Source organism: Microcebus murinus, chromosome 19 (assembly GCF_040939455.1).
Source record: "Microcebus murinus isolate Inina chromosome 19, M.murinus_Inina_mat1.0, whole genome shotgun sequence".
Lineage (NCBI taxonomy): Eukaryota > Metazoa > Chordata > Mammalia > Primates > Cheirogaleidae > Microcebus > Microcebus murinus.
Genome location: NC_134122.1, coordinates 24,669,901 through 24,686,002, shown reverse-complemented (window position 1 = coordinate 24,686,002; position 16,102 = coordinate 24,669,901). Strand labels below are relative to the sequence as shown.

At 55.8% G+C, this 16,102-nt stretch overlaps 1 protein-coding gene across 1 annotated transcript in view; it reads right to left on the bottom strand.

The window, feature by feature from the left end:
• Nucleotides 1-8,711: 8,711 nt before the first annotated feature.
• Nucleotides 8,712-16,102, bottom strand: part of FOXK1 (forkhead box K1) — a 64,795-nt gene continuing 57,404 nt past the window's right edge. The window contains exons 3-9 of the mRNA XM_012759164.3: nt 15,472-15,628; nt 14,684-14,830; nt 13,784-13,977; nt 11,106-11,272; nt 10,715-10,999; nt 9,719-9,943; nt 8,712-9,225 (exon numbers count right to left, since the gene is read on the bottom strand). Of these exons, the coding sequence (XP_012614618.3) occupies nt 8,936-9,225; nt 9,719-9,943; nt 10,715-10,999; nt 11,106-11,272; nt 13,784-13,977; nt 14,684-14,830; nt 15,472-15,628 (1,465 nt within the window). The 3' untranslated portion in view covers nt 8,712-8,935. The remainder of the gene's footprint in view (nt 9,226-9,718; nt 9,944-10,714; nt 11,000-11,105; nt 11,273-13,783; nt 13,978-14,683; nt 14,831-15,471; nt 15,629-16,102) is intronic.

Below are 16,102 nucleotides of genomic sequence, written 5' to 3'. Positions count from 1 at the left end.
TGTGCCAGGAATCAATCTCAATCTCAATCTCCCCACCCCACACATACCCCCCTAAGCAGTTTTGCCAAGGGTAATAGTTGATCTTGTTTCTTAACAAAATTTGCATTTGTATAAAATGTTATTTTAAGGTCCCACTAATGAAAAATGGTCCTAATCAAAAACGAAATTAAAAAGACTAAAACTTAAAAAGAGATGCAAATTAGCCAATGCAGCCACCTGGAGGAAACTTAATTATTCTTACTCATGCTTGGTATTTGGCTAAAATCCTGAAATATGTCATATCTGTTAATGCTGTGTTAATGCTTCAGTTAGAATCTTACAGCGGGAAAGGGGTCCCCAGAAGGAGGGCAGAGAAGCCGTCAAGCTTCAGCTTTAACCATGGACAACTGCGAAATCTGAAAAATGCAAATTATCTATTTAGCTGAATGAATCATACAAACACTGCACAACCTTGAAGGGATATACACGTGACGAACACATTCTTATAAAATCCCCAGCCAGAAGTAGTTTGCAGCAGAAACACCCAAGTGTCTTTGTTTTTTTAAGATCACTGACCATGTGGCAAACCCAAGTGTCTTGTTGTAAACCTGGGGGGCCCTGAGGAGAGGAGGTGGCAGCTGCCTTTGCTGCAGCCGATGTGCACAGAGCACCCTGCCAGCTCCATCCACCTCGCTCAGTCCACATGAACAAGTGGAGCGTGTGGCAGGCTGAAGTCCCAGGGCTGGTGAGGAGCAGAGGGAATCTGAACCGGGTCTGTCTGCTGAGTTCAATGCCACGTCCACTGCTGCTTCCCACCCCCCCAACCCCCGACACCTAAATTAGGCAAAGCATCAAAGAAAACATGCACGAAATGGGTAGAAATTGTCATTTAGTTAAGTGCCAGCAGGAAGGACCCACATGGGCGCTGTGGGTACCTGCAGGCAGCACCCTCCCCAAGCCAAGCTGTGGGCATGTGCCAGGGTGGGGTGGCTCAGTGGTTCCTCCCTTGCCAGGTCCAAGGGGCAGACACGAGTTATCTTTGCATCCAGCAGATGCAACATCCACGCTCAGAGGACTCCTGGGGGCGGATCTCTCAGGCCAGGAGCGACAACACCTACATCATGTCTCCTGTGCCCACTGGCTCCTCCCCAGGAACAGGACACGCAGGACACATGGGAGGACACACCTCCCCTTCAGTATCCTGAGTGCCTTGGGGCTCAGGCGCCCTCGCTGCAGGGCACAGAGGTGGCTGCCTGTGCAGACTGTCCGCCTGTCTGTCCACTATCCCTCAGCAGCAACCCCTTCACAAGCACCACGCAGAGCCTTGGTGTCATCTCTTTAATATATAATTTTATTTCTGGTTATAGAAACAAATGCTAAGAGGAGAAACAAAACTTCCCCATCCACATACAACAATTTAATAGATAAAAGGACAGTTAAAATAAATGAAAAACCAAAAGTAGAAATTTTAAACTTTGTTATAGCTTTAAAACATTAACGTCTGATACAATTAGAAATCACATTCAGATCTCAAACTTTAAAAAAAAAATATGGCTCCGTATTAAAAAAATACTGTATCCCATTTGAAATGAAAACACAGGCCACCTGCCGTGGATGTGGGGCTGTCTGTCCCCCGGCAGTGGCGCTCGCGCCTCCCCGGCGCTGCTGTTCATTCCCTCCTCCGAGGTGGGACACGGCACCAGACATGACCCAAACCTCACATCCCACACTCCAGAACCGAAATTTCCACTTTATAGGATACCGCTGCTTTTTAAAGCACTGATTATTAAACATATCGTGAAAAATACTTTAGACAGCCACTGTAAAAAAAAAAAGAAAATACACGCACTCACACACACATACGCACAGACCCCAAACAACACCCGCCCCTCCCGAATTATTTTTACAGGAGAATTATCATTCAGATTAAAAAAAAAAATCTCAGTATTGGCTTCAACCCCTCCCTCAAGTGTGCGAGCTGCCAGCCCAGGGCGGCCGGGATGCTGGAGCCTCAGGGTCTGGATGCAGGGACATCTGAGGACAGGACCAGACACGGCTTTGTTTCTTCCTCCCCCCACCCGTCCTGAAACCGAAGCCAAGCCCTGTCGATGCGGCTATGCCCGCCCGAAAGCCTTTCTCCAAGGGAAGGGAGAGAAGGCTTTGATTTTAAGTCCCCATTTTTACCAATAAAAGAAGAGGAAAAAAAACCTGGACCAGTTAACCCAGAATTTAGAGGCCACAGGCACAGTTCATTGACTTATCCATTCTGAGACCGAGTCTCACTCTGTCGCCCAGGCTGTAGCGCAGTGCTCCTCAAGCAGTCCTCCCCATGCCTGGGGCCACAGGCGCCAGCGCACAGTTTAACATCCACACGGGCTGGTGGACTTCACACAGGAAAAAAAATAGAATCCAGAGTCACAGATACCGGTTCAGCTCAGCCCACACATAGGGAAATACAGGGGGGCACAGTTCTAGCCGCTGCTCGAGAGTCGGGACAAGAACTGGAAGGACGGTCCCTTCGGGAAGAAGAGCCCTGGAGGGCACAGAGGTGTCTCTGTATATGACATAGCGAGTATCTGGGGGAATCAAACAAGCAAACTGTTCCAGAAAAGAGATTCCCGGATAAAGAAGAATAAACCAGAGGTGGTAAGTTCTGCATGTATATTTTACCTCAATAAAAAAGTAGAAAACCTATTCAGGCAGGAAAAAAAGAATAATAAACTAGGATTCTTCTAATTCTACTCTGACTCTCTTAGGATAACTGGGTAAGGAGCGAAAAGATGAGAGTGACCTGGAGACCCGGCAGTAACCCCGAATGACAGACCCAAGCCACAGTGAGCTCACAGGGGCCGGGTCCTTGCGGCCAGTGTCCGGCTGCTCAGCCAAAGCAAAGAACGCACTTGCTGCTTCTCACTGGCCCACATTTCCCCGAGTGCTGGAATGAGAGGCAGGGCCTTGCAGGGCTTCCCCCGGAGAGGACAGAAGATGCCTAAAGACAGTGACTGCCCTCTCAACCACGTTCCCAAACCCTGTGCAGCCAAAACAGGCCGTTAGGCCAAGTCACAGAAACCAAACCCCAAAGCTCACCAATTCAAAGAAGGGATTCCCCTTTCAGTCCTGCCCTGAAATGCAATGAAAATGCCCATCCTAGTGACAGGCAGAGCCTCTGTGTCACCTTCGATCCTCCTGAGGACAGCTGGCCACAAGGGGAGCCCTCCGCCCACTGATCAGTGGGTGTCACACTCCAAGGAAAAGGCTGCTTCTCAAGGCAGGGCTCTGTCTTCCAACCAGCTGCTACGGACTTATACGACAGGCATGGTGAGGTCCGTCACCTCTTGTTAGTGGCTTCTGACAATCAGGTTTGGCCCCCAAGAACCTTTTCCCCTCCAGGGGAAGCCAGCCCAGCCTCACTCCCCCAGGCAGCACCTCTGGTTAGGGGCACGTGCTGGCCTTGCCCAGCCCCTCCACCCCGCCCAGCTCCCAGGACGAGTTCTGGAGTGTTCTTCCGAGGCGCTGGGCCGTGTGCAGGAGAGGGGCCAAGCCAGGCTGATGGAGAACAGCAGAGGCGGCTTCAAGGTCTGCAGGCTAAAGAGACAACTCACAAGTGACCTTTTTGTTGTTGTTTTTTTTAACCTAAGAGTAAAACTACTTTCTGTAAACAAAGCGAAATGGGCCTGTTTGTAACCTCAGTTCAGAGGACATGCTTGTGATGGTGTCGCACAATCCCAACCTTCCAAGCAGCTGTAACTTGGAAGCTGTGACCTGGGGCTGGGGAACGGAGGGCAGACAAAGACACAGCAGCTCTACAGACGGTCCTTTCCACGAATTCAGGCCACCTGCCGTGGGGAAGAGTCCCATCTCGAGGCACATGGCCCAGCTCACCACTCTGCGGGGGCTGTGGTGCCACCCGAGATACCCCGCAAGGCACCAATTACAAACCCTTCCTCCGGTCACCAAATGTAGCAGCTTGTGGTATTAAAAGAAAACACTAGTAGCAGATGTCTTGCACCAAACCCCAGCAGAAACAGTTTGGTACGTGGATGACAAAAACCATGTCCTGAGCATTTAAAAAATCCTAATGTGCACGACAAGGCCTGGAGAAAGGAACCTATCAAATGCAAGGAACTTGTAAGATGCAGGGAAACAATTTAAAAATAACAGACAGAAACTGGGCAAGAGACCACATGCCATATTCTCTATTGTGCCCTAACTTCCAAGAGCCAAAAGACAGCCAAAGAGCCGCGGAACCTCCAATGCTCAGTCCTGTCCAAAGAGTAATCCTGTCTTCATAGCAGCACATTGAACAATTTAAATTATTCTTATTAAATAATATTGCTTCTAGGCAGAGGTATGGTGGAGGAGGCTGAGACGTGGTGGCAGCAGACACTTTCCTGCAAGCCCAGATGCGGAGGCCGAAGGCGTCGCTGGGGCAGCTGAGTGGCCCACAGCGTGGCCATGGACGTGGCCGTGGCTCCGATTCAGCGTCCTGGGGCTCTTCTGACGTGCGAAGAGGCCACAACCCTTTCCTGTCACTTACCCTGGAGTCGCGGCGTCTGGTCAGCACTGATGCGGGAGGCGGCTCTCGGGCTATCTGAAGCCCCTTCTTGGGGGGCTCTGCTCTCAGAGGCGCGGAGGGGCCGGGGACAGCCTGTGGCGTCCACTCCAGGGACGGAGACAGTCCCTCACACCACGTGAAGTCACTTAAGTGCCAAGCGGAATTTGAGGCTTCTGAGGAAAAACAGAGCATTCACCCCCCCCCCCCCAGCTCTAAAAGCTACGGGGAAAATCCTTTCTTCTTTTCTAATGTGTTCTCACATTCAACTAAGTTTGCATCCTTCCCAATGAGGTCTGTTCTTTGTTTCTAGAAAGTGAGACGCTGATTTCAAAGCCAAAGAAACTCTTCCTCCTCTAAACTCTGAATTGCCCGACCAGGGGGTTTCTCTCCACGGAGACTCAGGCTCGCTTTGGTCCACAGAGATCCTTCTTTATTTAAAGAGGTGAGAGCGTGAGCTGAGCGATGCCTGTGATCCCAAGCCAGTCTCTCGCCAGGACCAGAGGTCCAGAGCGGGGCCTCAGGAGCTGGGAGGCCGAGGCGGTTTGAGGACACCGGCGGGGAGGCCTTGGCAAAGCACCGCCCGGCCCAGCCGAGAGACACAAAGGACGGCCCCGAGGATCACAGATCGCTCATCTTAGCAACTCAGACATTCACCCCCACTTCCATTTGGCTGGGGTCTTCAATGAGAGATACAGAAAATACAAACAAGTAGCAAACCCCAGACAGGGGCAAAGAAGACCTTAAGGGGCTGTCGTCGTGGTGCTCACGGGCAACTGCTGCCTGGTCTCAGTCCCCTCCCGGGTCTTCCCAGCGCTGGTCTCCAGGGGCTGCGCACAGGGGACCCGCCCCAGGTCCTGCCTTCCCGGAGCACACGGCGACCTCTAAGTGGACACCAGCGGGAGAGGACTAGGGCGCTGCAGAAGTGTCTGCCAGGCCACACACGGCCCCGACGTCAAGGGGGATTCCAGTTGGGATGGGGTTCAGGGTGCGTAGTTTCTAAGGATTTGGAAAAGGGATGTTCTACGTGAGTCCTTCAAAGGCTTTGAATGACAGACCCTCCACCCTCAACAGAGGCTGGGTATTAGCAGGAGAACTTCAGCAAGCAAAGAAAGATGCAGACAGCCAAGGACAGGTGTGTACCATCCGCCTGGACGACCTGGGTCTCCCTGTGGCCCTTGGCTCCGCTGCACCGGGGACCCCGGGCTGGTGGCGGGAGCCGGCACGAGGGAAAGCGCCCTGGGCCGAGTGCGATTCTGTGAAGCCCTTTGACTCCTCACATCACACTGGATTGTCTTGATGGGAACGTGCTCATCTATATAACATGCTATTTCTGTGACTTTCTTCCTACCAAAAGAGCACGTTTTCCTGTAAGTGGTACACCTGGTGATTTGCCAAGCAGGAAGCAGGAGAGAGAAGAGGGTCACCAGGCACCAGGCCTGGGAGGGAGCATCTGTCAGAGAGGCTCGAAGCAGGAGGGAGTGGTTCCCAGAGCCATCACCCCCACCCAGCGGTCTCTTCCCGTGGGCTGTGCCAGAGCCCCGCGCCCTGCGTGACCAGAGAGCAGGTCCTCAGACCTCTGCATCTGCAGTGATACCGGCATCACACTGGAATCGAGTTGTTTTCACTCCTGCCCCCGACACTGCTAGGGTCAGCCCACCCTTAACAAGCTAGAGAAGGTGGCCTGGGCACCATGGTGGGTCACAGGCCGCCAAGGCCAGGGCAGCGGCTCTCCCAGTCGCCCTGGCCTGTGCTCTGGCTTCTGCGCCTGAGTTCAGCCGGGAGATTCTCGCTTGGTCAGCTCGGAGAGCGCCTGGCCGGGATGCACATCTCCTTCGGGCACCGGCCGCTGCTAGGCCTCTGGCCACCAGTTCCAGGACAAGTTCTGGCACGAGCCAGGCATGCCACCTGGTCACATGACCAAAAACCCTGGAGCAGTGGTTTCTGGCCCAGCCCTCCCGCGCCTGCCTCGCTTGGGGACTGAGCTGCCCCACGGCCACTTCCCTTCTCAGTCGCAGCAGAAGCTAAAAGGCGCTGACTGTGCGTGGCACGACGTCACCCACTGAGCTTCCGTCCTCTCCACTTCCCGCTTCATCCATCCCCTCCCTTTCTTCTCTCTTCACCTGGAACCCCCATAAATATGAGAGTAAAAAAGCGCAGAAACCAAACCCTCTCATAGCCAGGAGCAGACAGATCGGAGCCAGACCGACGAGACCAGGTGAAGCTGCCACCAAATGCTCGGTGGCCAGCCTTCTGATCCAGCCTGGCGCGGGTGTTCTGCAGACTACGTCAACTTTCACAAGGAGACAAACCTGCGGCAGTTGCCACAGTCCAAAAGCAAACAGAGTTCCCCTCTGGGGGTGACAGTCACTAAGGAAAGGAAGCAGCAGCGGGCAGCCCTCAAGGCCTGTGACACACCCTCCCGAGAGGGCTCTTGCCCAGCAAGCGGCGCCTGTGCTGGGGGCCGCGGCCACCCCCGCCACCCGCTGGCGCACGCCCACCCGCGCACACACCAGGCACACACCATGCCAGCAACCGTGAGCGGAACAGACCATCATCTCTCGCCCTCCACAGCGGGGACCACTCCTGAGGACGCAGCCCCGCTGTCTCCATCCTGCCTCGGTTCTCCAGACCTCACCCAAGGCAACACGGGCTTCAAAAAAGAGCTTATTTCCATTTAAAGTTTAGTGCCATAGAAAAAACTGGTTTGGGGGCCTTAAAACCAAAAGAACAGGGATTTTCCCACCACGGCAGAAGGGAGGGGGCCAGCAGATGTTCTGCACTTGTCCGGGGACAGTGGCCCAGGGTGGCTGTGGCTGGGTCACACTGGTGGCCATTTTGGAAGGCGTGGTCCCTCCACTCCAGCGTCCTGGTTCCTGGGGGACCCCTGCCGTCCCCCCAGACGCTCTCCAGGAAACTGGGTCTCTCTGTGGTTTTCCACGGGGCCAGGGCAGAGGCTGCAATGCCGAGGACAGGCCACTGCTGAGAACAGCCACTCCTCGGAGACTCCTGGAGCTTTGTGTTGAATGCGTTGTCGTTTCTATTTGTGGTCGCTACCAGGAGAACCAACACCAGAGTGACGAGCAAAATTAGAGTCGATCTTTACATAGATGCCTTGGTGTTCCTGACAACATTCTCCAAGACAAGCTGCAGGACTCCAATCTCATCCCCGTGTTGTCTGGCTCTGCTCACAGCACGTGGTCCGAGGTGCCATCGGCTGTCTGCAGGTGCAGGGCTACTTCCCGAGGGACCCAGGAGCCAAGCGACCAAGCAGCGCCGCCCATCCTTTGGTTCCCACCGTGCTGCAGACTAAGGCATGGGAGGCAGCAGGAGCGGAGCGTGGCGGGCACAGCCTGCGAGCCACCCGTGTATGGAGGGGCCTCCTTTCCGCTGGCTGACCACAGTCCCCAGCGCTTCAGGCAGAAGAGATGGTTCCAATTTAAAACAGCAGATAGATCTGGGTGGCCGGGAAACTGATCTGGTGACAGGTAGCAGGAGCAGACTGTGCTCAGCAATAGTAGGTCCCACTGTACTCGTCAGCGGCAGGATGACAAAGCTACTGGGGAACATGGGCAGCTCGTCCCACCCTGCCTCCCATGGGGGCAGGTGTACCCAGCCGTGGCCGGTGCTGCGGGCTGGACGCTGTGGCCGGGGGCTCTGGACAGACCTTTTGTCCAAGAACTTTCTCCCTCAGACACCAGGCAGGAAGCGTGGATCTCACTTGCAGTTGACAGACAAGGGCGGCAGGTTGACTCTTCGAGGGGACTAATGCCGGTAGGACCCCAGACCTATGGCTGAAGATGAAAACCTCAAACACATTATCTTTTTGTGTTTGTTTCAGATTTATGATTCAGCCTGAATTCCATGTTTAGACGAAAGAAATATTTGGGGTCCAAAGGCAAGCCAGGACCCTCTGCGTTAATGGCGACACCTTCTATGTCATGCTTGGGGAAAAGACAGCAGGAAACAGGTCAGCGCCTGCTGCCCCGTCGCGTCTTCCCGGGGAGGCTGGCGTGTACTGTGCCGCTGCCGTCCTGGCCGCTGGCTCACGGGGGGTGTCCGACACCTTCCTTGGGATGCTGAGTTACGGCCTTGTCCCCGCACCCCTGACGGAGAGGCCTGGGGAGAGGAGGTGGTGCTGAGGGAGGAGGAAAAAACAAAGAATTCCCAGAATCATACAATCAGTTGTCTGAACTCGTTTATGTGTTTTGTTTTGAACCACGGGAGGACAGGAGATAAAAATGGAAAGGGCTAGGCGTGTCCAGGGGCCCCTGTCGAGCCACCTGCCTGCTGGGCGCCACAGGCCGCTGTTCTCCTGCGTCCGTGGGCGCAGCTGCCTGCACTGCCAGGCCCAGCTCCGGGGGCGCTGCTGGGTGAGTCCCACTCCACCCGGAGCAGGTGACGTCACTCCCCGGGGCTTGGCCCCTGGGGGCCGGTGGCTGCAATGACCCCAGCCTGTGTGGTTCCAGTCCCACTGGGCTCCTCCACCCGGGACCTCTTGACCTCGGGCTCCCCAGTGGAAGAGGCAGAGGTGGCGGTGGTGGTGGTGGTGGCGGTGGTGGCTGGTGTGGCAGTGGCCGCTGCCGCGCCGGCTGCTGCTGGCTCCTCGGGCCCCATCTCGCACACCCGGGTGACCACCACTGGCGTGGATGAACTTGCCTGGGCTGCCAGGAGCTGCAGGGGGCTGGTGAGGGCTGAGCGGAGGAAGAAGAGGTTTACTTGGGGAGTCTGGGGACAGGCCCACCACCAGCCCGGTGCCCTCTCCGTGAGGCCACGCCATCTCCTCCGGCTTCGCTTCTCTAACCTGCCCAGTGGCCCTCCATCTCCCAGCCCCCCATGCTGCTGCGTCTGTCTGGACCCAGCTGGGCACCTGACAACTGCCCCTCACCTCTCTGACACAGGTGTGTCTGGCCCGGACCACCCACTGGAGCCTAAGCCCACCCGCCCAGGACCTCTTACTTCCTCCTGCCTCACCCCGGTGGAGCCTGAGCACTAGACAGGGTGGAGACGTGGTCTTTCCCTCCCTCGCTCTTTCATAGCCTTAGTGTAGTGCCTGGAGCGTAGCATGCGCTCAGTAAATCCACTGAACCGATCGGATGACGGGGCGCCGTGGAAAAGCACTTGCCGCACTGACCACCGCGCAGCCACAGAGCCCGGGCCGAGGCCTGGAGCCCGAGCGGGACTCACCGTAGGCGCTGCCGGCCACGCTGCTGGTGGGCATGGCGTGCTTCCCGTTCTGAGTGACAGCCCGCACCGGCAGGTGGTGCTGCCCGATGGCCACTGGCGCAGCCGGCTGCAGGATGGCGACCGTGTGTCCAGGGACTCCTGGGGCCACCTGGCTGGCCACCGTCTGGATCACTCCACTGGCCGCGGGGATGGTGGCAAACGCGATGGTGGGTTTCTCCTCCAAGCCTGCGGGACAGGAACCGTGTCAGAACACACTCGGCCAACAAGGCGATGGGTTCTCACTGATGCCGCAGCCTAAGTCTGCCAACGGGGGAAAGTGGAGATGGCTTTGGGAAAAACTTTGGTTCTCAAAAGAAAAACCCCACCGATGAACTATATTTCCAAATAAAACAATCAGTAGGGTTTAGAAAAATATTTTAAGTACCTTAACTTGAATCAACCAAATGCAATCTGAGAAAGAGAACACACTGGAGTGAAATCTGTAGCTCAGTTTTCCTTCAGCAAATGCAATTTTCATTATGACGGAAATAAAAATTACCGCCGAGATTAAGTGAACAGTGGTAATAACAGGTAGGAGAGGCCGTTTATGCACAAGTATTCCCGAGAGAACCCGCTACACGCGGCTGCACTGTCAACCCACGCCCGCTCTTCCCGCTAAGTGACTATGAAAACTCCCAAGGAGTCTTCCACAGGCTTATTCTTTCTCCTGTGGGAAATGTCAAATTCCAATTTTAGGCAGGACCTCACAACTTATTTCATTGTCACCTTAAGGGGAAAAAAAGGAAACAGCTATGTGCATTGGAAGGCCACATGCAACAAAGGAAGACGCATTTGAGGACAATGAATGCTGATTTAGACAGGCAGGACGGGCAGGGGCCCGAGGCCACCCGAGAGCCGCCCTCTGCGAGCCCCAGGCCCAGGCAGGAGGCGCCAGGTCCTGGAGGGCAGGGCGGCGCGGTGAGCTCCCACAGAGGCAGCCGGCTGCACCCCTGTTACCTCTGGCTTCACCGCCCAGGTCCAGCACGGCTGTGCCCGCGGTGTCGTGGGAGCCCCCTGCCGAGCCCTGGCTGGCCAGGATGTACCCGTTGGCGGAGCTGGCGGAGGTGGTGACCACCCTGACCATGGTGACGGTGGGGGCCTGCTGCACAACGTGGATCGCGTGGCCTGCGGGCTGCTGTGACGTCACGATGGAGGCCGGCATGTAGGCCACGGGCTTGGCCACCAAATTGGACGGGCGGGGAGGCACAGCCATGATCACTGGCTGGGCACTGACGGGGGAGCCTGGACCAGGGACAGAGAGAGAGCGGTGACTCCTTGGGCCCACCCAGCCTCGCCCCAGGCTGTTCCCAGTTCTGCCAGTCAGAGAAAGGACAAAACCATGCTTTACCGGGCGCGCTTTGGGAATACCGATACTCTGGAACAGCCGTTAACTTCGACCCCAAGTCAGAGTCATGCGGGATGGGGGAGCCCTCCCGAGACAGGCACTCCGGGGTCTGCAGGCCACTCGAGCGAGGGGACATCAGCCCAGGGTGCGTGGGCGAGGCTGGGGCACTCCTGAAAAGGAAGAAAAGAAAGGACCACGGCAGTGAGTTGGTGTGTAAGGCACGAGAGGACATTAAACAGACACCGTGCATCTCGATGTCACCCACATCCTCTGCCACGGGCCCCGGTGTGGGCTCCGTGCTCCCACGGCGCGTCCAACGCTAATGCCCTGGGCAGTGCCGACGGCCCCTGGAAACACGAGGCCAGCAGTTAAAGCCCCACTCGGGGCAGCTGGCGGGGGTGGCTCCACAAAGGGAGGGCTCGGTGTCACTGTGGCATTTGCTACCGTCTACAGTGCCCATCTCCTGAGGTGCCAGACAGTCTTCCGCAACAGTGGCTCGGCCTCCTCTATCAAAAAACACAGCTTGTGTGTGACGGACACAGCTTTCCGCCAGGAAAACTGCATTTGAGAGAGCGACACAAGTTCCAGGGCCCCACTGCTTATCCTGCGTAGATAATATCGCCAGGTCACCGCTTCCCTCCGTTCCCCCAGGTTCTAAAATGAAGCGTTCCCGCCAGCTGCCGCCAGCGAGTGTCCAGTGGGCTTGGCTGTGCCACCGCTGAGACTCAGCCCTGGAAACAGAATCCGCTTTTTTCCCCGGGAAGACGGGCAGGGATATGTGTCCACCTGCAGCGCTGAACATGCCGAGTGGGTTTGTTCAGCACAGGCCCCGAGAGGCAGGAAGCTGGGACCGGCCAGGTGCAGTTTGGGGAAGAAGCAGTCTTAATGTCACATTCATAATCCGCGCTACAAATGCCCTCGGTCACTCTGACTGTGCCATGTCCACTGCGTGTGGCGGTGCTAGGGCTGCCCTCGGTCTGGCCAGACCTCTCGCCTGTTCTTCATCCCGTGACCAGAGGCCTCGTCCGCTTAGCCCAACACTCACATGACTCATTCCCAAACCAGGGGTGACCGGGCCACTCTGCAGCCCCAAGTCCTCATGGTCCTAGTGCTCCCCAAAGAGCCCTTTCGAGGTCCTCTGCAATCCGGCCTTACTCTTCCCAGCCCCCGCTTCTATGACCTCCCTTGCGCTCGAGACACGCACACCCAGCCCTGGAAGTCTGGCCAGCCCCTCCTGGTCGACACCAAAGCTCTTGCCGCGCCATCCTCCTGGCCTGAGAGGTCTCCCTTCATCCTGAAAATTCTACTTGGCACACATCTGCTTCCCCAACCACAGGGCGACCTTCCTCAAGATGGGACCTCCTGCTCCTTACAGAGGCTCCTTACACGGTTTCCTGGACACACCGGGCACACAGAGCACACTCCGGTAACTGTCCCTTCAGTAACGGTAAAAAATCACATTGGTGGCTGGTATGGGTCAAATCGTGTCCCCTAAAGAAGACATGTTGGAATCCTGATCCCCCGGCCCTCAGAGTGTGACCTTACTTGGATATGGTGTCTTTACAGGGTGATCTGGTTACAGTGAGGTCAGTAGGGTGGGCCCTGACCCCATACGACAGGTGCCCTCACACTAGGGGGTCCTTGCAACAGACACGCATAAGAAAGATGCCACGTGAAGATGAAGGCAGAGGTCGGGGTGACTCGTCTACAAGCCAAGGACCCACAAAGACCGACAGTGACCACGGGAAGCTCCGGAATAGGCCTGGAACAGATGCTGTCACAGACCTCCACAGGAACTAACTCTGCCGATGCCCTGACCTTGGACTTCTAGCTTCCAGCCCTGGAAGACAGTAAGGGCCTATTGTTTACGTGGCTTGGTCTGTGGTGCTCGTTACAACACCCAAGCAGGCTAACAGCTTAATACAATTTCCCTTCACATTCCTATTTAAGCAATGTAGTGTTCTAGAAAATCTCAGTTCAGATGAAACACTCCAAATGATGAACGTTTTTTTGAATTCTTACGTTACCAATCTGACTGATTCACCTGGGAGTCACGATGCCAGAGCCTACACGGAAACAGATTTGCGGACATTTATGCGTAAACTTTCACAGAATCGCCCTTTAGACGCCCTTCCCACTGCTACACACATTTCAGCTTCGAGGAACCAAAATGTCAGAGAACCAGTCAGTGGTTGATTTGTTAACTTTAGTATTATAGAAGTTCATTGATCCTGAGATAGTCTCTTTCTCTCTCAAAAAAAAAAAAAAAAAAGTGGAGTTTTTTAAGTGCCAAAAATAATACAATTGTCCCTCAGTGTCTGTGGGGAATGGGTTCCAGGACTCCTGAGGATGCCACAGTTTCCCAATACTCAAGTCCCTGATGCAGAATGGTGCAGGATTTGCCTACAACCTACGCACATCCTCTTGCACACCTTAAATAGCTTCTAGATTACTGAGAATGTTTAATACAACGTAAAGGCTACGTTGGTGGTTGTTTTTACTTATATTATTTTGTATTGTTATTTTTTATTCGCTTTTTGTTTTCCTGAGCATTTCTGATCCACGATCGGTTGCGTCCGAGGACACGGAACCTGGGGACACAGGGGCTGCCGTGCCGCCAACCCCTACGCGGGGAGGCCGAGCGCTCCTGACGGCGAGGCCAGCAGCACGGACACGCTTACCTTGAGGACAGAGGCCCAAAGGGGGTGCGGAAGCAGGAGACGCCCCTCTGCCTCCGCTTCCGGAACGCCTGTTCCACGAGTTTGGCTTCTGAGGCAGGGTCTATTCGCCAAAACGACCCCTTCCCAGGCTCCTCCTGGGAACGCGGGACTTTAATAAAGTAGCGGTTCAAAGAGAGGTTGTGTCGGATAGAATTCTGCAGGGAAGCAGAGATGGTCCCTGGTTAGCAGCGAATCAGGAAACAAACCCCACCCGCCACCCTGCCCCAAATCTGAACGCGGCGGACGCAGGACCGGAGTGGCCAGGACAGGCCATCACGCGCCTGAGGGCCTCGGTGCCGGCACTGGCTGTGCTGTCCTGGCAAGCGCAAAGCACAGCGGCAGTTTTGTGCTGATCCAGCTCAGTGTCATTACCCTTCTTCACAGAAAAAGCGAGACACAAAGACAAACCGCGGTCTGGGAGTATGTCCGGGACGCAGGCGAGACTGGCTCCTACAGAGCTCAGAGCTCGAGCGGAATAAACCAGTGAATGGGAGACGGTGACTTTGGAGAAACACAAGCGTGACATGAGTCAGTCGCGGCTGGTGTAGCGCAGGCCTCACGACCCCACAGAAAGATAAAATATACGCAACCTAGACACGTGGCCTCGTATTTGCAAGACGTGTACAGCCACGTTTCCAGCTCAGCACAGCAAGCGTGACATGGAACAAGGCATTTACCCATCTTCACAGTTCTGGGCATGAGAAGGAGGGAAATGAATAAAACAGACTACTTTAGACGCAACAGCACCACGGCTCTAACGCACGTTAGGTGTCCCATGTGTCACCTGTGAAAACCTCCCTATGGGTCTTTTCTGGCCACTTTAAACGAAGGGATGTGCCTGTCGCAGTTCCCTGTCCTCACCTGCCAGCCTTTGTCGGCCGTCCTGTAATAGGGGTAATGTCTGGTGATGTGGGCGTAGATGCCGCTTAGTGTCAGCTGCCGGTCCTGGGCCGAGGAGATGGCCTGCACGATCAGCTGCGCGTACGAGTACGGCGGCTTCGACTCGTCCTGCGGAGCAACGGAGAGCACGGGGTGAACGCAGGAGCGGCTCGGGGTCCGGCCTACCCACACGTCACCTGCTGATCGAGAAGAACCTTCCGGCAAGGACACGCGTGTGGAGATCCAATCGATCCCAGCGACCTCCAACCACTGTGTTAACGCGCCCGGGTTAAACTGGGAATAGCCGCTTTTGCCCCATGGGAAGGAAAACTTAGGTTTTCATTGTAATTTAGTTCTGAGATTCAAATTTCTCACCTCGACAAATTGATTTTAGAACAGTTATCAGATGTAAATGAACTAAGACACAAGTTATAAGAAAAAAAGTGTCACTCCTCTCAAAGTCTGGAATTAGAGCTCTGAGGCCGTCTGTCAGTCACAGGCGAACAAGGAGCAGGCGGCGGGGAGCGGCATGGCCAGGCCTCGAGGACGGGAGCACGCGGGTCCCCAGCAATTGGCCGGCGGGCGGTGCACAGGACAGTGCAGAGGACAAAAGGGCAACGGCTGTACCAGCCGACCAAAGCCGGATTTCTCGTGGGCCGTGAGGACTGACTCTCGCAGCCGTGCTCCCTGGGCACACCGTCTGTGCCACCAACTCCCTACGGCCACTCTCGATCAGCACGTGCGTCACAGGAGCTGGGGAGGGCTCAGACCTTGGGGCTGTCCCCTCCGGACGCGTCTGCCTGCTGCTCCGAGGCGGCCTTCGCTGCGAACTCTGCTGCCAGCTGCAGGTCCGAGGTCACGTTCTGGACGAAGCGGTAACCCGAGGACCCGGCGCCGCGAGGACTGGCAGGGCAGGAGTTGGGGACGCTGAGGAGAGAAGGACACACTGTGAGTGCACGACCCTGAGAGGGCGGCTCTGTAGGACGCAGGACCTGCCTACCCAGGTGACGGCAGGGGGAGAGGAAACTCACTCCACCTCCCAAGGGGGAAGGTTTTCGTGACCCTGCAGACCCCCTTAGAAAGGAAGGGAAAGTGCAACCAGAGGACAAAAGTTTTAAGTTACGCAGGGTCAAAGACAAGGCTCTGGAGATGGCAAGTACATTTCACTCCCACGGTAACTTCTGTTCTGGGGAGCTGAGAGCACTGTGGCCCCCGTCCTGCCATAGCGCAGGGCCGAGGGCAGTGCCCCATGGGGTGGCTCTGCAGGACCTGACACCATGGACACTCCCATGTGACAACATGCACTTAGGACTCAGGACAGTCGCCGCTAGTCCACAGATGTCCACAAGATGGCGCCATGAGAAAAGGCTGCGGGAACGACACCCGTAGTCACACCCGCAA